The 27,278-nt window shown below is 36.5% G+C and overlaps 1 protein-coding gene across 1 annotated transcript; it reads left to right on the top strand.

The window, feature by feature from the left end:
- The first annotated feature begins 8,007 nt into the window (after positions 1 to 8,007).
- On the top strand, positions 8,008 to 20,157 carry LOC146138134 (uncharacterized). The gene is made up of 7 exons (XM_083393838.1): positions 8,008 to 8,149; positions 8,771 to 8,906; positions 15,509 to 15,611; positions 15,901 to 15,957; positions 16,209 to 16,348; positions 17,501 to 17,534; positions 17,608 to 20,157. The coding sequence occupies exons 2-7, from the start codon at positions 8,772 to 8,774 to the stop codon at positions 18,027 to 18,029; spliced, it is 891 nt and encodes a 296-aa protein (XP_083249964.1). The 5' UTR covers positions 8,008 to 8,149; position 8,771; the 3' UTR covers positions 18,030 to 20,157.
- Positions 20,158 to 27,278: the final 7,121 nt, after the last annotated feature.

The following is a 27,278-nucleotide window of genomic DNA, read 5'->3' as shown; positions in this document are numbered from 1 at the left end:
TCAACACCAACAAGAAAGTAACTAGCCCCAGCAACCTCAACCTGGGCTCACCCCCCAGAAAAATATTTCTTAACACCCGCTGGAAAATAATTAAATTATGTTAAAAAAAATTCGCAAGTATTACTTAGTTTTGAGAAAAAATTGCTAAATGGCTAACTCAAGAGTTTATGCATTTTTTTTTGTAAATCTCAAATGGAAAAATTCGGAACCAATTGTTTAACCGGGTGGGACACCGGGACAAGGGTTTACAACTGGGACGTATGGCAAGCCTACCTTTAATCTCAAGTTACTTGGTTTGCCTTTAACATAATAAAGCTTACAACCCAGGACAACGATAAGCGTAAACCTAAGGTGGAGTGTGGCTAGCCCCACCAATCCTTGTAGCTAGCCCCCACCAAATGTCCGAAAAATCCTACCACAAACATTATTCGGGTCACGGTGCGGGTTAGCATTTGGATTTGGGTAGGTTAAGCAATATTCTTGGGTACACTATGCACGGATCTGTAATGTAGCTTAATTATAAATTTCAAAGCCAAAAAGGTCGAGTAGATCGACAGCATCTTGATTAAGACGTTTCGATACGAACTTGTATCATCTTCAGTTAGTGTGACTGAAAGGCAAATCAAAGCTTCACTTATAAAAGCTTTTCAGTCACACTAACTGAAGATGATACAAGTTCGTATCGAAACGTCTTAATCAAGATGCTGTCGATCTACTCGACCTTTTTGGCTTTGAAATTTATAATTAAGCAATATTATTCAATAATAATACTTGACTCACCCAAACACTAACCGGCACCCTAATTCCCTAACCCAAATATTGCGCGTTTGTTTAACAATTGCCCACCCTAACCCAAAGCGCTAACCCGCACCAAAACTTAAATAATGTGCTTTGCGTTCGCGGTACTTTGTATTGCGTTACGTTCTTTAGAATGTTGTATGAAGCAAGTGGTGTACAACCAGGAATGGAGAGAAGGTCACAACTGAACTCAGATAGTCAGCAAACATATTAGTCCGGGAGCTAGCAGAGATTTAAATAGCATGTCGAGTACAAAAGGTTTGACTATTTAAGGCATATAAGGGCCCTACATGGACCCCCAAAAGGCCGGTCTTAAGTTATGAATTTGGTGCGTTTAGAAAGGGGAGCAGTTGAAAAAACCCCAAAATTTCAATTTAAATATCATGTCGAGTACATCGATCAAACCTATCTTAAATGTTGCGACACATATCTGTGGTCAATAAATGGTCAATCTTAAGTGCGGAAAATGGTGCAAAACCCATTTAAGACCACCCTTTATTGGGTCACCGTGTCACGTTTAAATATCATTTCGAGTACATTAATGAAACTGGGTAAAAAGAAACTTTATATCCTACTATAACAGGAATGGTAAGTCTTAAGTTTTGGTGCAAAATACATTTAAGACCGGGTCAAATGTAGCGCATTTACCTTCTCATAAATGCCGATAGAGGGCGCTATGTCTATTTTTGATAGTGTTAAATATAGGAATCAAACACAAGAAACAGTCAAGTATCATGTACATTCCGATCACTATCTAGTATTATACATAAGTTTATCTGAAGTTATTAATAACCGCATAGTAATTGTCACAAATTGCGTTATACCTGTAAAACTACTTTACAATCCCAAACATTACGTTACTCTGCCATCTGTCACTGACCATTGTGACGTGATATTCCTATTGTGATATATTAGGGTGCTTCCAGCTGATCTGTAGTAACCTGTTGTTTCGACGTGAATTTGTGGCAAGGCGTGTCGTGTTATTGTACATAAACTAAGCTAAGGAAAACATCTGCAGTTTTTGCTGTACCAGTTTTAGGTTGGTCATCACAGAAAAGCAACTTTAGGATATCCGACCTAAAAGTTTGTTACAAATGGGGGCTCGTCCGGGATCTATTCCATTAAACTGTGTTGGCTGTTGACCTAGTTTTATATGGTGGTGAACATGGATGTTCAAAGTAGAATCCCAAGGTATTCTAGAATAATAGGTTTCGAATCTAGAATAACGAATCCAGAATAGCGAATCCAAGTATATTTTAGGGCAATTGCGAACTCCATACCAGACATTACACGTTAGTCGCTCGCCCAATAATGCTTGATTGACACTTAATTATTAGACGAACGTTATCGCGAGACGCGGTAATTGGTCGGCCGAAAAAACGCTGACACTGCACTACCAGGTTACATTTAAAGCAAGCACTATAAATTGGTCACCGCTGACGCTGTGTACTACGATCAGCTCAAGCAAGCTTTACTGAACTGTTACGATTTGAACGAAGAAGTAACCGTAGTAAGTTTCGCAGTTCAAAACCGGAAATAGGGTAGAGTCCTTCCCAGTTTGCAGTGCGTCGGCAGAAGTGGGTAAAGGCGCTACTTTCAACTGGGTCGATGTGAGTGAGCTATTCGTCAAAGAGCAATTTCTAAAGTCGTGACCTAAAGAGTTGCCGACTTACCGAAACCAACAGCCACCGAAGTCCTTGGAGTCTATGTAGTTATACCCAGTGGTGCTAAGCAGTTCCAGGCGGCACACAACCGTGAGTTGGCCCAGGACGTATGTCAGTGTGAAAATTGTCAAAGGTATAATACTGACAACAGACCCACAAGAAGGTGCTTTATATGCGATAAGATAGGGCAACTAGCCAAGGATTGCAATTCGAGAGCAATGCCGCTGAGGCTGACGGGAATCTTAAACTCGACCGCATGCACACCGAGGAATGTTACACAGGTGGATCACGGATATAACTTGCCTGTGTAGTTGGCGATAAACGGTGACTATATCAAGAGACCCGGTTAAACACGCATTCTGGTTGATAGAAAATTGTTCGAAATGACCAAATTATTGACAGGCCCGGCCTCATCAAGCTGGCCAACAGCTCTGTCGTGTCTGCCAAGGTGGCAAAGATAAAGGTCAATACACTTTTTCGGACAGGCGAGGTAGAAGCTCTATGTCTACCCAATCCTTTGCATGATCTGTGCATCGGAAACATTCAGGGCGCTAGAGGAGCGGAAGGCCCCGATCCATTATGCGAAGAAGCGAATGCTGTCCAAACGCGTTTTTAATAGAGACCTAAGAAAGATAAAGAGAAACCGCTAGTGGTGCCAAAATGTGATGAATGGCCTGTGACGGACAAGGCCAAATTTGAAAGGGCACAGAGAGAAGACATGTCAATTGTTAAACTAAAGGAGGCAGTGGACGAAGTGGTTAAGAGGGAACAAGCAACCAAATTTGTAAAAGAAGACTGACTGCTATATGAATATTTCAATACCCGAAACACTGCAGAGGAGAATGGATGAAACAACTTGTTGTGCCAAGTATAATCTAAAAGAAAGCGTTATTAATGTTGCCCATGATTCCATTATGACCGGGCATGTGGGTATTAAAAAAACACTCGATAGTATCTGGAGGAACTTCTTTTGGTCTGGCATGCGTGACAACATAAAGCGATTTTGTCGATCAAGCTACACTTGTCATAAGGATGGCGGAAAAAGGCAGTGTGATGAGGGTCTCTCTGCATCCGGCGAGTTGCTGTGGATCTCATTGGCCTTATGCATCCTCCCAGTGAATAGGGACACGGATACATACTTACGTTGGTTTTATTTTTTTTACGCCACGCGATGCCCGGAGGCGAAAGCGCTGAGGAATATAAACGGCTGAAACCCAGGCAGAAGCACTGGTCGACATGTATAGTCGATTGAGAATTCCTGACGAATTGTTGAGCGATTTAGGGACTCAATTTGTTTCGGAGTGTGCAAGACGTGAACCGTCTTCTAATGATTAAGCATATGATGACAGGTCCCTATCAGCCTATGTGTAACGGGTTGTAGAAAAATTTAACAGGACTCTAAAGAAAATGCAAAGGCTGTGTTGTGACCAGCCAAAACAATAGAACAGATTTATAGGTGCTTTGTTGTTTGCATATCGCAAAGTTCCTCAACAATCAACAGGATTTTTACCAATTTAACTGCTTTACGGGAGGACGGTTCGCGGTTCAATGACCGTATTAAAGAAAATGTGGACTAACCCAGACACGGATACGAAAGGGAGGTCAAGCTACCAGTATGTTATTTATCTAAGAAAAAAGATTGAGAGGACTCTATCACTGGCCAAAGAAGGGCTCAAGAGAGAGATACAAGAGGTATTGTAACAAAAAGGCCAAACCATGACGCATGGAAGTAGGCGATAAAGCTCTACTGCTGCTGAACAAGTTGCTTCTCCAGTGGAATGGCCCATTCACAGTTGTGGAGACACAAGGACAGTGTGATTATGTTCTGAATGTGAATGGAAAAAATTGTGTTTTCCAAGCGAACATTCTTAAAAAGTATGTCTCTAGAATGCCTACCACCGGCAACCAAGATATATCACTGGTAGGGATGTTCAAAGTAGAATCTTAAGGTATTCTAGAATAATAGGTTTCGAATCTAGAATAACGAATCCAGAATAGCGAATCCTAGTATATTTTTATTAAATTATTTATCCCCGATTTTGTTTGGGGAAGGGATTAATCTTAATCTACCCTACAGGGCCCACAATCACAGCAATCAATCGCCCAAACAATTTGCTAACATGTGTACATTATAAAAAAAATCTCCCATATGTTTAGCATTCTTAACAAATGTCATCTGAAGCCGTTCTGTAAACTGTAATATGTCAACTGTCCAGGTTGTGTCCAAAACTTATATTTTTGGCAATAGTGAGAAAATGCAACACTGCACACAGAAGTCTTAAGCAATTCGGTCCTGTTTTTTAAAGCATTGTTAAGTCTTAGTGCTTCTTTTTTGACTAACCTGATCTGTTATGCAGTCAAATGATGTACTGCAAAGAATACAAAGTTATTATTGACATAACGAATTCTTGACAATTACGTTGTGCATAACTGCATAACTTTGCTGAATATTGGCCTAAAGTTGACCTTAAGTAACCCCATAGCGCATTTTGTGGACGGCCAACTTACCACACGCGTTTGTGCAATTAGGCGCAACAATCGGCGGTAAAACATTAAATTATATCGGTTCCAATTACCCGAAATAAATGGCAGAATTGGATTCGATAATAAGGATTTCGATATTCTACTTTGAGCATCCCTAATTACTGGTCCACCAGGGTTGTAGGGCTGTGAGTGAAGATAACACAACCATGATGACGTCACTATAGTCTATCCTGTTTGGCAAAGAGTTGACAGCGAAACAGAAGGGGAGGGCGTTAGCGGCTGCAAATGCTTATGTGGACATTTTTAGCGATTAACCGGGAAATGTTGATTTTCTCGAACATCGTATTCAGCTCAAGGATGATCGGCCGGCGCGGTCGAAACCGGATACCGTTCCTTACCACATGAGGGACGAATTAAAGCGCGAGATCGATAAGATGTTGCAACTGGAAATAATACGACGATCCCGCCCAGCGCATACGCATCGCCTGTGATTCTAATCGGATATGTATCGACTACAGAAAGTTGAGCAATATATCCCTGTTCGATCCGGAACGGATGACAACAGCCGGAGAGGTTTTCCAAAGACTGTCTATTAGCAAATACTTTACTAAACTGGATCTTACGAAACTGGCAGGTACCCGTTGCTAAGGAGGACATTCATAAAAAAACGGCTTTCGTTACGCACTGCGGTACGTACGAATTTCTCAAAATGCTATTTGGGGTAGTTAATTCGGGAGCGACTTTTGTTCGCGCTATGCGCTCTTTATTGAAAGGACTAAGCGACGTTGAATGCTATATTGACGAACAAATTAATTTATAAAGAGATAATATGAATAATATTGACATTAACATTCAAAATAACATTTTAAACAATGAAAGACACACACAAACATATGTGTTTAATAACATCTGTGATCTAGCCCCTCAGAAGTTGCTTTATGACCAACGATTACGGCTTCCGTATCAATAGTACACCGAAAAGCCATCGCAGTAACATTTTAAACAGATTGCCAGTCAAACGATATATGTATATCATGGCATTTTGATCAGACAGATTTCTTCTTTTGTATTTGTTAAGATTCGACAACCTCCTTCATTGGCATTTCATTCCACTTTCTTTACCATGACGATAAAGTTATGTATGTGTAATCATTCTTAAAACATTTTTTCATCAAAAGAACGGCAAAAAACAACAATATTCCAGTTTATGGGGAAATCTAAATTAATACAAAAGTAAACATAGCGCCCTCTATCGACATTTATGAGAAGGTACATGTGCTACACTTGACCCGGTCTTAAATGTATTTTGCACCAAAACCTCAACGTAAGACTTACCATTCCTGTAACAGTAGGATATAAAGTTTCTTTTTTACCCAGTTTTATTAATGTACTCGAAATGATATTTAAACGTGACATGGTGACCCCCATAAAGGGTGGTCTTAAATGGGTTTTGCACCATTTTTTCGCACTTAAGATTGACCACAGATATGTGTCGCAACATTTAAGATAGGTTTGATCGATGTACTCGACATGATATTTAAACCGAAATTTTGTTGTTTTTTTAACAGCCCCCCTTTCTAAACGCACCAAATTCATAACTTAAGACCGGCCTTTTGGGGGTCCATGTGGGGCCCTTATATGCTCTAAATAGTCAAACCTTTTGTACTCGACATGCTATTTAAATCTCTGCTAGCTCCCGGGTTATATGAAGAGTACAAACAGAATCAAGAAAGGCCTGTTTTTCTTTGCAGCAATGAAGGAGTAGTAAAATTGGGTAATCTATTTAGGTTATTGTATAATTACTATCTGGTAATTTCATTTCTAATGCAATTTTAAATGTAATAACTGTATTAAGATCATTTATTTCACTTAATTATGGATCTATTTTCACCCTATAAGTGTAATGCATTTTATGAAACGGCATGAAATACTGAATTTTAATATAACTTCAAGTGAAAATTTACCTAGTAAATATTACCATATTTCAAATTTGAGAGAAATTTTCTGCAAATAAACTGCATTATAAATTTCATGGGCCGTTTTTAAATTAGAAAAAAATATTTAGTTATTCGATGACACACTCTAGTACAGGGGTCCACAAATACTTTTTGGCGCGACCCGAAAATACTGGTACCAAGGCCTCGTGACCCAAATACTTCTCAAGTTGTTTTTAATAAAATAGCTTTGTCACAAAGCACAGTAACTTAATGTGTCTCTATTTGTTAAACCAAATCTGTGTTATGCGTTTTGTTTATTTTAAAAGAGAAAGGGTTCTGTAACACAACTGAATAGAAGCTTTGAGTTCAAGAACTTGTGATGTCTTATGCAGATGACAAATATGATTTAGCAACCAATATGTGTTCCTCGGGTTGCAACCCTATCAACTCCCTGCCATTACCCCTTCAAACCCCGTCCGCTACTTAGCTTACTGCAGTAATTGCTGGCATGGTGGAATGATTTTTGGCTTGACTCATAAAAAATGCCGGATGTCTCGCAATCCTTTTAGAAAACTCCACATTATAAGCGCAACATAAGGTGAGGATCTAAGGATTTTTCAGGGGGCATATAAAATTTAGAACTTAATGTAGAATTACGTATAAACAAAAAAGTGTTCAAATTTGAATTTTTTGAGCTATATGAACAAAAAAGTACCCATTTTGTAGCTATGTATACAAACAAAAAGTACCCAAACTATTGTTATTTAAGCTACATATTCTACTGTAGCAAAAAAGTGACCAAATTTTTTTTTTCACGCTTGATACATGGGGAACTGATTTTCGGCTCATGTTCAAACTTTAGGCGCCTGCGCCAAGTAAAAAAGTTAGAGGGAACACTGCTAATGCCATGGGAAAATCTTATCAAATAAAATTTGATCATTAGGCCAAAAACATGTTAGTTTTTGTTTTTCCAAAGCTACATTTGTAATTCATTACACTAAAATTTTAATAATGTACATTTTCAGAAGTGTATTGTTTGCCTGATTTTAGTTAAAAAAAAGCTCTGTTTGTCATGTTTAATCTTTTTGATTTCCTCTGGATATATTAATAATTTTTACTTTTACAGTTATGCTGTTTTATAATAGTTTATTTATGATGTTACACACTGTTTAGATTATTTTTTATTAAAGTCGTTGTTAATCCAAAGAGGCTCATTTGCTGTTAATGTGGTGAACTACTGGCAACTTTTGATGGTTACATCATAAGGTAAGTATTAGAGACCAACCGATATCACTTTTGTATATATCATACAACCCATATTTGCATATTAACTTTGTATGATGCCAAACATCACAAACCAAAGTCTATGAAAGCTACTGACAAATTTGCATTTAAAATAGGAATTTTCTTTGTTTTTAAGGAACAGCTTTATTGGATTTTAATGGTAAAATATTAGAAAATATATCAAATTTACTGATACTTATACTGGCAGGAGTATAATACCAGTTGTTATTATCGTTAAACTGGTATATTGGTTTATCGCTAATATGTATAGTTAGTGGCAAATTTGAAAGTCTTACCTACTTTTCTTGCATTAGCAGCATGCAGCAAAATTAAATTCTATGAACCTCTTGTGCAAAATGTTGTAGGAAAAATGCTATATTATATGCACATATTCCAAATCATAAAGTATGCCTTTTGCAAAAAGGAAAATTATTGAAAGGAACCACATTAATATTACGAATTGCTATTTGTGTTTTATAATCTTAAATTGACCCAAAAAGTGTTTTAAATACATATTTATTTTGAAAGTTTATAAATATCACTTTAATATGTGTTTTTTTATTTTATTGTATGTAGTCTAATTATAATCTTCTTCTATTCTAGCATGGGTCATGTTTCAAAAACCACTATGGAAGAAGAAATATTAAGTGCAAGAGACAATACAAGTGTTGATAACAGTGGAGATGTGATTGGATCTGCATCAGATTACATCCTTATTGCCATGATTGTTGCAATGATGGTAAGTTCCTGAAAATATTTTACTGTGTGGCAAATAACACTAAATGCTTGCTTCTGTCCTTTTTTAACACCTGTTATCATACAAGACTTTTTGTTAAATATTGTATTTATGCTGTGAACATCTATAATTTTAGACCAATTGTGGTATGTTTGCTATGCAATGTAGAGATGGTTATTACACCCACCCTGAACACACCCAAAATGTTACGTGGTAAAATACTTAAAAAGACAAACAAATATTGCTAGAAACTCGAAAATCCAGTGACAAAATAGGTAAAAACCAAAACCCAAAACAGATTAAAGGCCCGTGTACATTACAGCTGCAGCAAGCTGAGCAAAGCGTAATTTGCATTTAAATTCTATTGTGACGTAGCGAGCGTTTCACGCTTTGCTAAACTTAACCCTAGTGCTATAGAAAAACATTACGTTTTGAAGCGATTTTTATGCCCAGCTCAGCTCAGTGCAGCTGTTCTGTAAACAGGCCTTAAGATAAAATGATTAGGCTAATTTCTTCTGAACCGTCATCAAACTTAAATTTTAGGTCTAACTGAAACTTGAAAGTTTTAAATTGCACCTGGGCTGGGTAGACTGTAAATGCAGGACATTTTTTTTCTCAGTAGAGTTCCTTGCTGTATTTATTTAGGTTGGCTGATCAACAAGTGTGTGCATCAGTGAATATAATAGTTTATTCCATATGCAGAATTAATTTGACAATTAAACAGAAGTTGTGTACGCAGAAAAAAGGACAGTCTGAAAGACGCCCTTGTGATTCTGCCTAGTACAAAACATCAGAACTTAGGAACTGTGCTGATGATGGTTAAACTATGGATGTACCAAAATATATCTCACTGTCTTGATTTAGGTTCTCAACCGAAGTAAGCCTAGACTAAGTTGGCACGCAGCGGAAGTCCAAGGGTTTCTTTCGCTGGACGAAGTGCAAAAAGTGTTGCATTCATGCGGTTTAATTTAGAAAGGCATTCTTTTTAGTTTATATCAGTAAGTCACCATGAAAATACCAAATAAAAACTTATCCAAATTTTGCGTTTTTTGGGTTTAAATTAGCTAAAATTTAATGAGTACACATGAAGCACTAAGCACAAATACACGTTGCCCATGCCTGATATACTGCCTTTTATCAAAACTATTGCTTTCCTTTTATCAGAACAGCTTGTGTGTTTGACTCCATAGCTTTAAGGCTGCATAAAACAATCATTCTCAAGAAAAAGCAACACTGTATGTTGCGCAAGTTTCTAACGGTGTTACTCAATATGGCAAAATATAGACCAGAGCATACGGAAAAACAAACTCCCAGCGTTAGTTTGTTGTTACAAAGAAAAGATGTAAGACAAATATTAGAGGAATGGCAAATAACGTTACTTTAAATTGGCAAAAATTGTAATTTCAATAGGGCTGTTATATTTTCGATATAAAGTATTTTCCTACAACACAAAACATACAATACTAAACACAGAAACTTTTGAGTCAAAATATATTTACATATTATGATAAAAAAAGGAAATTGCACAAAGTGTAATAAATTCCAGTTGCTAAGAGCCATGGCGTGGTGTCCAACCTCTATGCACAACGTAGAACCCCGTCAACTATACCACCTTGTTAAACTTGGATCCCAATCAACTATGCCCCCCTGACAAACATAGCCCAAAAAGGTTATAAAACATGCAATCATAATATAATTGAACCTAGACCCCAAGAAGTATTAAAAATTAGTAGCTTAAATGTTTAAATTGCTAAACTATGCATGTAAAGCATAAGACACAGAATAATGGCAAAATTAATATCAAACGTAACCTGTATCAATAAAAATTACTGCACAAATGGTTAAATATTGGAGCAGTACCCTCTGAGAGTAGGCTGGCGCTTCATTTGGGTCGGGAGCTCCTTCCCCCCTTCCCCCAGTTAAGAACCACTGTTATAAGGTATTACTTTTATTGTCAACAGCAAACAACATTGGGCCGACCAGCTCCTTTCTGTTTACCATGCCTGTTTTATGATGACTGCAAAATGCAAAAAAACACATCACATGGTATGCAATTTCTTGCTGCTGAACATGAAGCGCCATATAATGTAACGCTTAGGCTAGTGGTTCTTAACCAGGGTTCGATCAAATCCTTGGGGTTTAACGAAGCTGTTTCAAGGGTTTGGCGAGAACGTCCTCTGAAACATAAATGCTGTTATTTCAAGCTAAATTTGAATCTATTTTATGTGCCAAGGGCAGCCGTCATGTAACCTTTTAAATTAAAAGTTTAGCCAATTCACCCTATATAAATGCAAATTTATAATTGATTTTATAATTGACCCAGTTTCAGTTGCATATTAGCGCAGGGGTTGGCTACAGAACAACAGGTGTTTTAAGATTAAATGTTTTATGACGTCATATTTGAGTCCAGGGCGTAGCGTGGGGGGTGTCTAGGAGTCTTGCCACCCCCCTTTGAAATCTTAGTAAACAATTATCACAAAACTAAAACAGTGATTCCTGCAATGTTACATCGGTAACAATGCACCTGGTGTTAAAAACACGTCGGTGCTTATAGCCGCCACCACATAATCACCTTTAGCAGTTCGCCTGTCACCAACTCAAGTAGTCTTAAACAGGCCCGATAATGAAAATATATTTTATTGTTAAAACGAACATTCTCAACAACGTAGGAAACAGGCATGTAAGCTACAGCAAATATCTTTACCGCAGGTCGCTCTATTGAATGTTTTTATTAGCCTCAATCTCAAGGAGCGCTTGACCGTCACATTTTGAATAGATTAAAATGGCGGTGAACTATAGCTTACTGCTAAAATGATGATAAATGACCGTCTTACTTCAGTAAAATGTAAAAGCGACGTTTGTGTTTTTCTTGCACATTTTCAGCTGATTAATTTACAGAGTTCAGAGTTCAAAAAGGGCGATTTTGCAAAAAGGACGATTTTGAAGCCACGCTTCATACTATCGGCGAAATTAAACTACAAATATCACCAAATTTGGCGATAAACATGGTTAAGTTTGCTGACAACGAAGTGCAACAGTTTGCTGTTCTGACACCGCAATTCCATAGCGTTTCGCACTTAATTGAAATCACTTGACAATCGGGCGTGAATAAGTTAACGAGGTGTTGCATTTTTCTAAAGTCAAATAAACAACTTTAAACAGCGTAAGCTCCTAATAATCGCCGTTTTCAGCGTCAATACATAAAACGCAAAATTTTTCAGGCTCTGCCCTTACTGGCTGAAGGTTAATTATCAAGTGTGAGTTTTAACAGTACGCTAAGTCAAACTGTCTTTCTTTTTTACGCTAAAAAACGTCAAAGTGAGACGCAGCTAATGTTCCTCGCTGTTTGCTGTCTGCTCTAAGATTAGATCTTGTTTTATTTTAACTGAAGCAGATTCTCAAAAGGTGGTATAATGATTACTTTAGTGTGCGCTTTAAAGTCGCCATTTTTAAGTTATGATAATTAACGCAAAATTATTCTCTATAAGCAGAGGTTCTTAACCAGGGGTACGTGTAAGCAGGTGGTACGACATGCATTGTGAAATTAATGCACCCTTTAGCCATATTTGTGAAGAATGCGTAATTTACGAAAAGCAAAATATAAAAGCCATTGGTAAATTGACAAATTTTTGTGTGTTGCAAATATTGTTAAACTTACAAGACTGTTTTAAATGCATGCATTCAACACGTAATTTATAAAAACACTTAGTTGAATTCATATTATTACAATTTTGTTTACTTCCGTCGACCATTGTAGACAGGGGTACGGGTGCTAAAAAGGTTAAGAAACACTACTTTAAGCATATTCTAAGACCATGTGTTGAGTGTGCAGTTGGCCAACTTATTTTGCCACAACCGCAGCTTGTATTTTAGGTGACTTGCCACACTGCTTGGCGCAGATATTGCGCTAATCGTGACATAATAACACCCGGAAAACCGATATTAGTTTAGTATTGCAGGCGAAAGGCATGCCTATAATTTAACACTAGTCCCAAACATGGAACTTGAGAAACTGCGCTGCTGATAGTTTATAGTTTTTCCAAAATCTATCACACGTATTTCACGGTCTTGGTTCAGTTTTTCACCTGGCAGGAGTGTCGACGACTCACGTGTTCGCATTTGCTGGACGTTAGTTATTTCTGATTAGAATGTTGTATAACGTCATTATCCATAACGGTCAGACAGAAAATAGAAATTCCCTTGGTTGAAACTTTGGGACACCCCCTTTGAAACGGTCACGCTACGCCCCTGTTTGAGTCATCCATGAAAACTTTAATGTTCCCACTAAACGCAAATCCTGGATCCGGCCAATTTGATGGCAAACATAGAAGGAAGAAACAAATTCTGATCGAAAATTTGGGGTTCAACAAAAGCTTGCAGAATGACATGGGGGTTCGACAGGTTATCAAAGGTTAAGAACCACTGGTTTAGACATAAGTAAAAATGTTATGCCATTTGAAAAAACACTTTCACGCTATTTAGCCTTTTGAGACAAATATTACTCTAACCATAGCACTACATTTCGGTCACATGGTTATTGCTGGACAAACAGTTTTTTTTATGATTATTTTGATAACTCATAAAAGTAGCAATTTAACATGGACATTTTACACTGTCGTATTATGCAATAGTTATAAAGAGCCTACAGCTTGGTAGATTCTTACTTTTGCATAACCATGCAAACTTCAGGTATATTTTAAATTTATTGCACCTATTATAATTAATTTACATCAGTGGGACAACGCAAAATGTCATTCACTAGTTAGAATTATACTGGTAAATACTGCTTTTATCTATTTAAACTGAATAACGCCAGATATTTCTAGTAATAAAATATAAAATAATAACACATAAAGAAACAATACTTGTATAACAAAATTTGAGAACATTTTTTTTGCAAATAGATCTAAGCCAACTAATTTGCGCACTTCTTTATCTAACATACCTTAATTTAAACTAATTTAGGCACTCTTTATCCGTACATAGCTCAAAAAAATTAATTTGAGCACTTTTTTGGTTGTACAATGGTTTAAATAAAAAAATTTTGGCACTTTTTAGTCGTATGTAGCTACAATAAAACTAATTTGGGCACTTTTTTAAAGGTAGCAAGCTTAAATTAGTGTTGTGAATGTGTAGTTGTTTTTTATTGTAAGTAAGTAGTTTTCAATCTTTTTAGTCATGCATACCCCAACAAAAACTAGGGTGTTTTTGTCCCTTAACTTGCTCGGTTTTAGTGCAGCACACGGATTACAAAACACACATGTTTCTATCTCCAATTGATTTTATTACATTAAAACCATTTTCTTTTTATTGGCATCTTGAAATTCAAATTGTTGTGGGATGATGTAGCAAAGTTACATAACTAGCTAACGTATTTATATCAAAAGACAGAAAAAACGAAGTGCAGTGTGAAAAAAATATTTTGTATTGTTTAATAATGGTTTACTAACTACACAATTTTTTTTTCACCTGGCAAATTATAACAGCTCTTTCACTACGGAGAGGTTTTTCTACCCACCTAAAATTTATTTACTCTATACTTTTCTCTGTTATATTCATGCCTTTTTGTATAGATGGTGAAGAACTTTATTGATCTCTTTTAGGGATGTTGAAAGTAGAATATCGAATCCTTGGGTTCGAATCCAGATGAGATTCGAATCCAATTCTGCCGTTTATTTCGGGTAATTGGAACCGATATAATTTAATGTTTTACCGCCGATTGTGCGCCTAATTGTACAAACGCGTGTGGTAAGTTGGCCTGTCGCTGCGGCGACTAATTTACAGTGCTTGCTTTAAATGTAACCTGGTAGTGCAGTGTCAGCGTTTTGTTGGGCGACAAATTACTTTGCGTCTCGCGATAACGTTCGTCTAATAATTAGGTGTCAATCAAGCATTATTGGGCGAACGACTAACGTGTAATGTCAGGTGGGGATTTCCCAATTTCCCTAAATGCGTTAAGTTGCAAAAGTAATATTACGTTGTAAGAGGTGCTGGATGTCGACCAAATGCGCTATAGGGTTACTTAAGGTCAACTTTAGGCCAATATTCAGTGAGGTTATACAGTAATGCACAGCGTAATTGTCAAGTATTCGTTATGTCAATAGGTATTCTTTGCAGTACATTATTTGACTGCATAACAGATCATTTTAGTCAAAAAAAGAAGCACAAAAACCCAACAATGCTTTAAAAACAGGACCGAATTGCTAAACAGTTCTGTGTTCGGTGTTGAATTGTACTCACTTTTGGCAAAAATATAAGATTTGGCAACAACCTGTACTGTGGACATATTACAGTTTACACAACTGCTTCAAATGACAGTTGTTAAGAATGTTAAACATATGGGAGATTTTTTTATTATAATGTACACATGTTAGCAAAAAATCCCTTCCCCAAACAAAATCGAGGTTAAATAATTTAATAAAATTATACTAGGATTCGATATTCTGGATTCGTTATTCTAGATTCGAAACCTATTATTCTAGAATACCTTGGTATTCTACTTTGAGCATCCCTAGTCTCTTTATAAACAAAAATTTTTTCACTGACATATAGATATGTTATAATTATAACTTTAATGTTTTTGTATTTAATTTATTTATTTCTAGTTTTGCATGACCATATGCTGTCTCTGTTTGTTTTGTCGGTCAGCATCACGATTCACAGTATGTGGATTCAATTTTGAGATGAACAACCCAGCGTCTACACTGGGTAAGTAAAGCTATGTTTTATTCTGTAACAGTTTGTATATTAGACTACTGTAGGCATTTCACTTTAGATTATTAAATCCTGAAGATTCAAATCTAGTGGGAGGTAAACCCATATAAAAAGGATTTTTTAATACTAAATTGACCACTTTCGTTAAGTAGCACAACTTAAAAACAAAAGTTGTGTCAAAACCGTGGATTTCCTTAAAGAAATTTAGATAATCATGCAACATTACTGTGTACTTTATGTTGCTTGTTATTTTTAGTTTAGTAATGTTAAATTTGTTGTTTAGCTCCCGAAGACCTTAGTGAACTTCATGAAGTTATGCCTCTCACTCCAACTACTGCAGGTTCATTTATTTGTCTAAAATACAGCCAGTTGTATTAATAAACAATGTTGAAATTATTTATTGGTGGTTATTACTTTTTACCATAGACATGTATGATCAGTGTTGTAATGACAAATAGTAATGATTTAATTGAGTGCTTTTAAGTCACTGTTTTTAAATGATTTTTTTGGGTAAATACTTAGGTTTTAGGTAATTTTAAATTGATTAATTATAATACAACACTATCAAACATTAACATTGTTGTAATACAGGGAATTGTCAGCTTCCAGACATAGAAAACATGCTACGTTCAGACCCTCCTCCTCCTCACTACAGTGAGGTTACATCCTCTTCAATGCGTGATCGATTTAGATGGAGAAGTAGACGTAAGCATCAATCTAACAATGAACAAGTAAATCTTATTTTATATATTATAAATAAAATTTTGTTTAATATTTTTAACTCTATAAACACTAAACGTATAAGTTGCATACCAAGATACACATCTTCAAATGTTGCAAATAAATTGCATGCATGATTTTTCAACAGGTTACATTTGTAAAAAAATCATTTGTAAATCTAATACCAAACTTAAGTAGGATAAATTATGTTTCAAGTGACACAATTTCACAATTGGTTTTCAATACTCCACTTTATATAGTATATATTTTTATACCTAATTTAATGTTATATTTATTTCATATTTTTATTTGTTCTGACTTATCTCCAGTTTGTGCAAATGTTAAATTTAATAATGTGATTTGGATGTTTTGTTGGATAATAGAGGCTCATACAGACTTTACAGTTTGAGGTTTATGTCAAGGTTGTTATGACTTTTATTTTTATTACTACCACCTATTGGAAGCAGCAGTTTATTAATGCCATTGTCGTCTAATGTGACTGACATGTACATACTCAAATTTAATCTTGTATTAATTGAAGGATTTAGCAAGTTTCTAAGTAACATTCTAATAATATTAAAAAAGTTTAACAAAACGTACAATTGACGAAACGAACAATAAATTATTTTATATAAAAAATGTAGCGTCTTAATTGCACTTGCACTTTTACACGGTCAGCTGAACATTAAAAAACCTAAATGAAAAATCCTTCTTTAAAGATGATTTCTAAAAATATTTGCGAGACCGATTTAACAACGAAACATATCGGATCAGGCCTGCTGGTCATGTTTTGCTTTATGTCTGCCTTGAAACCTAAAAAAAAATGGAGAAAATTAGTATGTTTTTAGTGGCCCGGGACTGAGAAAATGGGTCCCAAAAAATTATTATACCACGTCAATGTATTATATTGCAATTTTTGTTCAGTATTAATTGACTTTCTTACCTAAAAGGTTTTCTTCCTAAAACTAAAAGATATACAGAATTTTTTTGTTTTTGTTGAAAGTAATACAAAATGAATTTTTCCTTGTTAATTAACATTTTCATTAGGTTTATGTAAACTGTGGTTAAGAATAATTTAACAGAAATAGCCGACTTTTGCAAGTAGGATAATGTGTAATTTTTTTTTTTTAAAGTTTAAACTCTTTATTTTATTTTTTTTTTAGAAACGAAGAGACAGCTGCAAACCTGTAAAAAATGGTATGTAAAAATATTTCTTTGGTCATATTACTTGAAACCAAATGCATCATTATTTGTTTTCATTTTTGTACAGACGATGCGGTCAATTCGAACAAGAATCGACAAATGTCAGTTAAATCGCGGACGCGCCTTCCATTTGAAAGAAGTGTCAGTTACCAACAAACGCGTTCATCATTTTCGAGGCCTGGTGCACCTGTAGCGATGTCAGTCTCGTCCGAAGAACCGAAATCGACAAAGAAAAACGCCCTTTTCCCATCTTTTCGCATTCGCTCGACACGCATTCCTCAAAGTGCGAGCGAGAGTGCTATGGGAACTTCTTGTAAAGGCCCCATCATTAAGCCTAGACAAGAAACACAAGAATCGCCTATTGCCAACGTTAAGTTTGATCTGCGCGAAACCAGTGTTGAGCAAATTGACACGGTCGACAAAAAAAATGGTGAATCTACACCCAATGAACGCCGTTCCTATGGGGATGATGATGAAGTATTTTTGTGACGTACTTTCATGTTGGCTTACCTAGCCTGATCGATAAGGAATATGTGGAATGGTAAAGATTCACTGTGGAGATGTGATGGGGGTCATCAGTTGAAACTGCAATTTCAATTAAAACAATATTAAAGACTAAACAACATGTTATCAAATTTCAAAATTCCCCGCTAAAAAGATAAAGCTCAATAATGATTGCTAAGTCTTCGTTTTTTTATGGTTATCGAACTATGTGTTTTTTCCAACAACTTTGTAACAAAACTAATACATTTTTATGCTTTACAAGTTTGTAAACATTGTTAACAGACTGTGATATTCCAAATAGAAGTGTATTGCACTTTATCGTATGACCTGGAGTGTAGTCGACAAAAGAAAAACTGTTTTAAACGAAGCTTCTTTAATGCTTACTGAAAGTAGGATCTAAACAACTACGTGATATGACGTAAATGTCTTTGAGAAATCAGTAAAAAGGGTATAAAAACGGAACCCTGTTTAATGCAGAACACATTATCCTGGTTGTCTCTTCAATTACGAATCGTGAAGTTTGTTCTGTACCCGTTTGCTGCTACGTTCCCTGCTGGGTTCAGCTGAGCTCTATATAACATCTTTAGGTGAATTCCACATACTTCAAGCACACCTACGCGAATAATGTAATCGTTTGCGTTGCCCAAACCCCACCACACTAAAATAATGATCTGTGTAAGATTTTCATCGAATTGCATTTTTTTCCATTTTATTAAACGGAGGGCGTTTTTTACCAGGCTGAACATTGTAGTGATAGTTAGTGGAGCCTGTTTTTTATTAGTAAATTTGGTACAGTTTGTCAACGTATATTTTAATTCTTGTTTACGAGTGCGTTGCTGCTTTCCCCAGATTTTTTGCGATGAAAGAAACTAAGTGAGTGAAATCCATAAAACCTACAGTTTTTGTTCATATACCCCACGTTAAACATAAGTTTGGAAATCCGAAAGTTACTTCTGGATAAAAACGATCAATATTTAGTTTACCAATTGCCTTTTTATTTTTGATAATTCAAGTTTACGTTGTCAAACCGATTGCGCTTGTTGTTTATTGCACTTAACAATAAAACTCTTTTGAATCAAACCGTTTGCGTGAGAACGATCCCATGTCCATGAAATTAAATACGTAAATGCAACGATTTTTCACAGGTATCTGAATCGCTATACACTGCACGCAGCTCAGTTTGGCCTTATCAAGCAAGGCTGGCAGAACGAACGTGATGCTTTAATTCAAGTTAAACCGGTGGTCGAAATATCCCCGTGGTGGAAAAAAAAAACATTTTTGTGCCAAATGCCTTGTCATTTACTTATTATCGCAGAATAATTTTCTTGCTTCGTTTGTCTTCTGCTTTTTCACTTCTATTTTCTATAATGCATGTCCATTTTTGTGAACAATTAACTGCTTTTTGTTTTATCTTTTAGAATGGCGTGATTTTTATCTGAAAATCCTTACTAACTAAGTGCAATAGCTAACGAAATTGCACAGCAGCATTGCACCGTTTCAACATCACACAACATTTTGTTTTGCTGCATTGAACGTTCACAATCTAAATCCGTATGTTTGGTATTTTGCTTTAGCATTTCTTTAAATTTCGTTGTGAATTAAATATTTAATTTGATGTTCAAACTTTTCGGGTCAAATGGAGGTAAATGTGATTCTTTACCTCTGTCTAATCTAGATCTTCCAAACCAGGGGTGGGCAACTTACGGTTCATGGACCAGATCCATCCCGCAACCTATTTAACAAACTGGGCACGAGGCCATTCCTCATATAGTTTTGGCTATTTCAAGTACGAAAAAGCAAATATTTTTTGTGCTTTGCGTAAATCTTGTTACTCCATCTAGTGTAAATAGCAAAATACCTTGCGGTTACAATAAAATGCGTGAAGTCTACACGGTGAATATTTAACGGCCCACAGTGACCTTTATGAGTTTGGTATTGGACCTGGTCTAGAAAAAGTTGCCCATCCCTGTACCAAGCCATTTCATGTTGTATTCTATTAAGCACGCCTTCTTGTGCCTGCTTATATACTTTTTACTTGCTCTCTTCGTGAGAGATCGCCTCTGTCTCTCGACCAGGCCAGAACAGCATCTCTGGTCTCCTTTCTTTCCTTCTATTCTGCGGCTTTCTGTGATGGAATAATTGTACCAACAGACGGTCATACCTAAAAGGCGTTCTGCATCGTTAGTAAAACAATCTTGTTGCAACATTTTTCTTGTTGATTAATCACTAGAAATGTGCCAAGTTATTTATCAAAAGATCACCGAAAAACTGTCTGGTCTAACATTTCATTATGACGTCATCCACATTCCTTGTGGAGTATAACATTCAAATGCTTATAAACACTTGGAATTGGTCTAATACTGAAGAACATACTGAGGGTACGGTAACAAAAAAGTGAACTTGAACAAATCAATTAGTCCAAGTTATGACGTCGTTTAGGCGTGAACATCTCAATGGCTTTAATTTAAATGAATTGACGCCACAATGCACAATTCAGCAAAGACACTTGGCCACATATGGAAGCGAAGTACACAAAGTATCCTGGTTTAATTTGTTAAATCAACGACGTTGCTCCACAGCCCTGGTTATAATAATGATTCTTCATATTTTAAAGACGGAATACAATCGATGGAAGCGTTGGAGATTACTTTTTAACAACCAATGTTGCAGAATAAAAGGTTAACCGTGTATATTTCAACAGCGAAACATTGACCACCGTACTTTTAGAACACTAAATCGAAACTAAACAAACTGTCATTGCATTTCAAAGGGCATACTGTCAGGCAGGGCTGTTTAATCGGGCTCGACACTCGAGTAAGATCACTTAAATCTACGCGAGTTCAGAGTCCGACATGCGCATGCACAGTACCAAATTTTGAGACTGATGTAGCTCCCTACTGAAAATTGTAAGGGTGGAATAGCATATGGTGAATATTTTCCAACTATGTATTGTGAGTGAATGAATTACACGACACCCCTTTAAGTGGATTGCTGAATATCCACGTTATTTTATTTACGTAAATTGGCGGAATAAAGGCTGTAGAGCCAGGGCCGGACTCGGGGATTAGACGAAATCGCACATTTGACTGGAGTTGGAATCGGGACTCGGGTTTAATTTTTTGACCGGAGTCCGATTCGGGTTATTTTTAACCGACTTCGCAGCCCTGCTGTCAGGTCGTTTATAAATTTATTGTACATTCGAAAAATCCAGCATAACTCCGATTTCAACAAAACAGCTTACAGTGCAGTAAAACGCGTCTCGCAGGTAAGGCGTGTATTTGTTGTAGCCGCAAATAGTTCTTTATCCGGTAGCCGCGTGACAATATATAACACAAGAAAGAGCGACTGCGTTGGGAATTAGCTAAGTCAAAATGCCGACTGGAATTACCAGACCGGCCAGGGAAGGAAAAGAGTAGGCCTATCAGGTGAAATATTTAACACTTTACCAGGCGAACACGCTATACTTACAAGAAAAAACAGACATGCGTCGTTTCGCTACAACCGAAAAAAAGATGTCAGAAAGTTGTAGTCTGGCATTTTTGGTGTTGTATTTCTTTCATATCAGTTAAATAACCCGACGAACGACGAGTCACAAAAAAAAGAACACGTCGTGCTTTCTGTAGGGGAAGGTTGCATCAGATGGGACGTTGCCTGAGTCGGGACTTGGCTATTGTTTCTATGTTCCGCTAGGTAGCGCCAAATTATGCCTATTATTTGAAGCACGTGACTAAAGCCATCTTTTTTGGACAACAACATTTTGGCAGGCTGTCTGCATTTTTACGGAAACTGAATCTAAAGAAATCGGGTGTGTTTTTTTCTAATTTTTTGGTTTTTTGATTTCATCTTATTTAGTATTTGTTGTAGTTGTACCAAATTGCCTTTATAGCATTTCATAGGTAATTTATCAGATTTAATAATGCAAAACAATATTTAAAGTTATATAGCACCGGTAAACCTAGAGCATGTCTTCTTCATGTATTGGTAGCTGCTGCTGCTGACACCCTGTCCCATCTAAGGACTAATTTTTTATAAACTATATTAGTGAGCTGTAAGGTAAAAAAGAGGAAAATTAAGTAATATTTCACACTTATTAGAGTGTGTTTTTAGAAAATGCCTAATTTAAGCTTCATTTTTCTTTTGTGGGAAACTATACGGCATTTCATTATGATCAGTAAACAGACATAAATGCGATAACAACCACTGCTCTTTGGCTCCGTGTGCATTGTTACGTCTTTGTGACCAAGCAAAAGCAGATATACAGTTAACTACACTTTTCCTAAATAACTTTTTTTTTTAACGATTTATGTGTAACTGTTTTAAGGACCATGCCAAAAGAAACTGGATACAAAAGAAAAACAACAAGAGGCGACTGGACTGATTACTCAATGCATCAGGCTCTTAATGCTGTCAAAAAAGGTACGAGTATTCGCAAAGCAGCAATCACATATGAAGTTTCTAAAAGCGCATTAGAGCGCCGGAAAAATGAAAAAAAACGATTCGCAACTGGTACTAAAAAATATCTCGGAGGATTTATCGCTACGTTTTCGCTGGAGATGGAAAAGGAGCTTGTACATTACATTTTAGACATGGAATCCCGTTTTTTCGGCATTACTCTACATCAATTAGGAACCCTCGCTTATCAATTAGCTGAGAGAAATAATCTACCCCATAACTTTAACAAAGAAACACATATGGCAAGGAAAAAAGTGATATACAGCTTTTTAAAGAGACATCCCTCTGTTTCTCTTCGTTCTCCCGAAGCCACATATCTTGCTCGCGCCAGAGCGTTTAACAAACCAGCTGTGGCAAAGTTTTTTAAAATTATAAAAAAAATCCTAGGAAATCGTAACATAGACGCCTCGAGAATCTTTAATTGCGATGAAACTGGTGTACAAACAGTACAAAGGTCGTGTTCCAAGATTTTGGCTCGACAAGGAAAACATCAGATCGGTTCTTTAAGCAGTGCGGAGCGAGGAAAAACGGTAACATTGATGTGCGCGATGAGCGCTGTTGGCCAGCACATTCCTCCATTTTTCATTTTCCCCCGCAAGAACATGAAAGCAGAGTTGATGGTTCGCGGACCAGTTGGTTCAGTTATGCTTGCTGCCAACAAAAAATATGGATGGATTCTGAGATGTTTAAAAAATTCATGGATTTCTTTGTCAATATTACTAACGCTTCAAAGAATAAACCAATTTTATTGGTGTTAGATGGCCATTCTTCGCACACTAAAATTATCGAAGTGTTGGATTACGCTTCTGATAGTGGCATAGTAATGGTTAGCTTACCTCCACATACCACTCATAAATTGCAACCACTTGATGTCTCCTTCTTTAAACCTTTTCGCATTTACTACGACCAAGCAATTGAACGTTGGTTGCGTGAGCATCCAGGAAGAGCATTTACACAGTTTCAAATCGCTGAAGCTGTTTCTCAGTCGTTTGGGAAAGCTGCAACTGTATCACTAGCTGTAAATGCTTTTAGAAAATGTGGAATCTGGCCGACTAACGAAGATATTTTCGAACAACACGAATTTGCGGCATCTGCAACAACAGACATTTCTGTGGAGGATTTTTAAAACATTCAGATGTTCCTGGTTCGTCAACTGCAATTGAATCAATAACTGTTGAACAAAGGCCCGACACTTCTCATGAAGCTTCTACTACTTTGCACGATAAAAACGCTACAATTGAGGATTTAGAATCCATATCGGTTTATGATGTCAGTCCTCCACCAGTTGCCACTAATCAGAAAAGAAGTGGAAGGGCGCAGTCATCTACTTTACTAACAGGATCACCGTATAAAAAGACTTTGAAGGAAAAAGAGGAAAACTTGAAAGTGTTTAACAAAAGCAGGGGTGACGGAACTAACAATTAGACCAATTTTTTTTTAAATTTATTGTTATAGTTTGAAGCTACAATGATAGGAAACAAAAATGTCCCATCACCGGCAACCTTCCCCTACACATAACTTAGGGCACATTCAAAACCTACCAATACGTTTGAAGCAAACCTCATTGTGATGAAGAAGTGGGTATTCTCTTTCGGACCGGTAAACAAGAAGGCAATTTTTTTATAGTTTCCTTCACTTGTTTCTGCAAGCAAAAACAGATATGGGCCGAAAATATCCCCACTTAACTTCTGGTTTAGATGCGAAAGGGGTTCAAATACGGCGAGGTATTTAGGGAATATTCGAAATATAGATTTGTTAAATAGAATTTACGTAGATATTGCGTAATGCCATATTATTAAATTTTGGCCAGCTAACATGTTTAAAAAGCAAATATAATCATTCTCTTAAAATGGTTTAACGCCTATAGTTTGCTATATTTTTGCCAGCTTTTACTCTATAGCAGCTTTGTCATATTGTGTTTACACAGAGAATTTTTGTTTAAATCGATGTGTCGTAACGGAAAATTTTCAGTAAAAATCTATGGCCTAAATTCTTTGCAATCCCTTTCAATGTTTGCGTTACTTCTTGCAGCCAATGTGCAAACGATAAACGGAAAGTTTTCGGTAAAATTCCGTTACCTAGATTTCTTGCAACCACATTCCTAATGTTTGCGATATCCTTTTTGCGAATTTGCAAAAATTCAATTTTTGACACCAATTTTTATGCGTCAAGGCATTTACATCCGTTTTAGCATATGTTTTCAAAACGCCGCGGTCTGAGCATAAATCAGTTTCCCCGGTCGTGTGATTTCAAACTGTTGTCATTTAACTGAAGTCAGAAGCTGTTTCGCAATCGCGTTTTGACGTAAAATTGTAGGTTTCGCGTCAGAAAAAAGTGGGAAAAAGGCTAGAGTTACGCCCTTTTCGTCACGTGATATTTTGTTAAGTATTATAAGAATTAATGACGTAAATCTTTCTTTATTCGCAGAAATTTTGTTAACTAATTTTCGTCTATAAATAGCGTGTTCAATCAATATAAAATGGCTTTTACGGCTTTTACTCAGACAGCAAACTCGAGTGTTTTTGTGACTGAAACAGATTTCGTTATTATGAATTGCAGTATCGCATAAAGTCTTGTCTGTTACTCAAGGAACCAATTGGAGTGCTCGTATGTTAGAAGCAGTCGAAATGAACAATTTAATTTGAATGCAGTATCTATCTTGTAGTCGTAGATTGATACATCGAGGTACAAAAGGCAATTAAATGAGTACTCATTATCAACTACTTCCACAACTCTGTAAATTTTTTACAATGTCTTGGTCCAAGCAATTACTGTTAAAACAGACTTTTTTGTTGTTAAATTTTATGTGCCTAATACGCCACCTTTTAAATCGATTTTTTTTTGTAATTTAAACCAAAGAGATTAAAAAGTCTCTTTGTTTAAAGTTTAAACCAAATAAACGCAGTGTTCTTAAGAACTATTTTGTTATGACGCCATATTATGACGAAGCTTTGTAACGTCGTGCTGCGGTCTTTTTACAATTTTAATTTGCTTAGGCCTGGCGTTGATATTTTTGGTTGTAGCAACAAGCACAACAGGTGCTAACAGAGAGGTGTACACTGCCTTCAGATTTTGCATTTCAATTTGCGGCGATAAAATATGTTGTGTTGTACGAGCAATAAGTTTTTTTTTACTAAGAGAAGGCTCTCTCTAAAAGGCAAGTCGCACGCGCGGCTTATTTCCCAGTGACAAAACGCGCAGCATGGTGCCAAGTCATAGGCGTAGCCAGGGGGGGGGGGGGGCTGAGGGGCCATGGCCCCCCAAAAATCTATGAAAATTTTACTCTTAATAATTTGTCTTTTAGCATTTATGAGCAGTAACACATCAGTCGATCACAGGCATTCAACACATTTAATTGTCATGCATTGTTACGTCACAAACGATGTAGTTAATATTACGTTTACTATATATTAAGGTAGTTTTACAACTTTTAGACAGTTTTTGCTCTTTATATGGTTTTTAGTATTACGTTTAACACTCAGTCAGTTGATGCTCTAAACGTTTTGCTAGCATTGTTTTTGTGTTCGTCACGGCAGTTAATACAATGACAAAAGCTAAACAAAAAAGTCCAAATTTTTTGCCCCCCCCAAAAAAAATTTTCGGCTGGCTACGCCACTGTGCCAAGTCGCTTCTTCGGTTCGCGAGCTGAACAAAGCCATCGAATATGGACGAATTCTGTATTGAATATTTTCAACCACTAGACGGGAGTAGATAGCTACAGCGAACCAAAGAGATGAGCGAACTAAAGCAATGACGTCATATTATTGGGTTTTTGTCCCCCAATGAAGGTACCTATAGCGCATCTACATGCCAGTCTACGTCATGTCTGAAAATTTGAAAGTTCCACGATGTACACTTTTTGTATATTGGTAAAATACAATTAGATACACACTACACAGTACATTAGATTTATTTTTTGTTTAATATCTTTCAAAGACTAGTTTAAATAGTATCAAAAGATGTGTTTAAACTTTAAACATGGAGGCATAAAATAGCCTCATTAAAAACAGTTTTTGGCGCTGGTCTAGAATCCTACCACAATGCATATTATTTGGGTTTGGGGCTGGTTTAGGTTTTGGGTTGGTTAAGCATTTTTATTAAATGTAATAATACTTGACCCACCCGAGCCCAAACGCTAACATAAAAAATGTTAGCATTATAAGACCCTGTGCGAAAATGTGGTAGAATTTTCAACTAGCGCCTGGCCATCTAGTACGGCCGCTCAGCTCATCGTCTGTTACGTTTCAAAATTTCATCTGTGCATCATAAAATTTCAGCCAATAGGAAGCGTTCTGAAAACGCTTGAATTTGGAACCTCACGTTTAAGTATCTACCGGTCTACACTACGGTTTCGTTGAAAATAAAAATAATATACCAGTTTGGGTTTCTACTCTTTGCCATGAACGTGGGTTTTCTTCTGGATTAAATGAAACGAAAACCTGAATGACGGGCAGCCCTTTGATACGTGGTTCAGGATTTTTACTCAGACTGCCCGGCAAAACGTAAGTTTTGCTAACCCAACGCTGTTTGGATATTTCCTACAACCCGCTATAAAAAATTTTTCATTATATATTGCTGCTAAAAAAAATCTTAAAAAAAAACAACAAATAAATAAAAAAAAATCTTTAAAATAAAAAAAATATTTCAAGGCTATGTAGTGTTGATGCGGGTAAACGCTCGGTATTTCATCTAGTTAACAATAAAGTCACATTTTTAACTCGCAGTTTACCGGTTACCACGTACCGTGGTTGCTATAACAACGGCAAGGAAGAAAACAGTAAT

This window comes from Ascidiella aspersa, chromosome 7, assembly GCF_963924565.1.
Source record: "Ascidiella aspersa chromosome 7, kaAscAspe10.2, whole genome shotgun sequence".
NCBI classification, from domain to species: domain Eukaryota; kingdom Metazoa; phylum Chordata; class Ascidiacea; order Phlebobranchia; family Ascidiidae; genus Ascidiella; species Ascidiella aspersa.
This window is presented reverse-complemented; position numbering and strand designations above follow the sequence as displayed.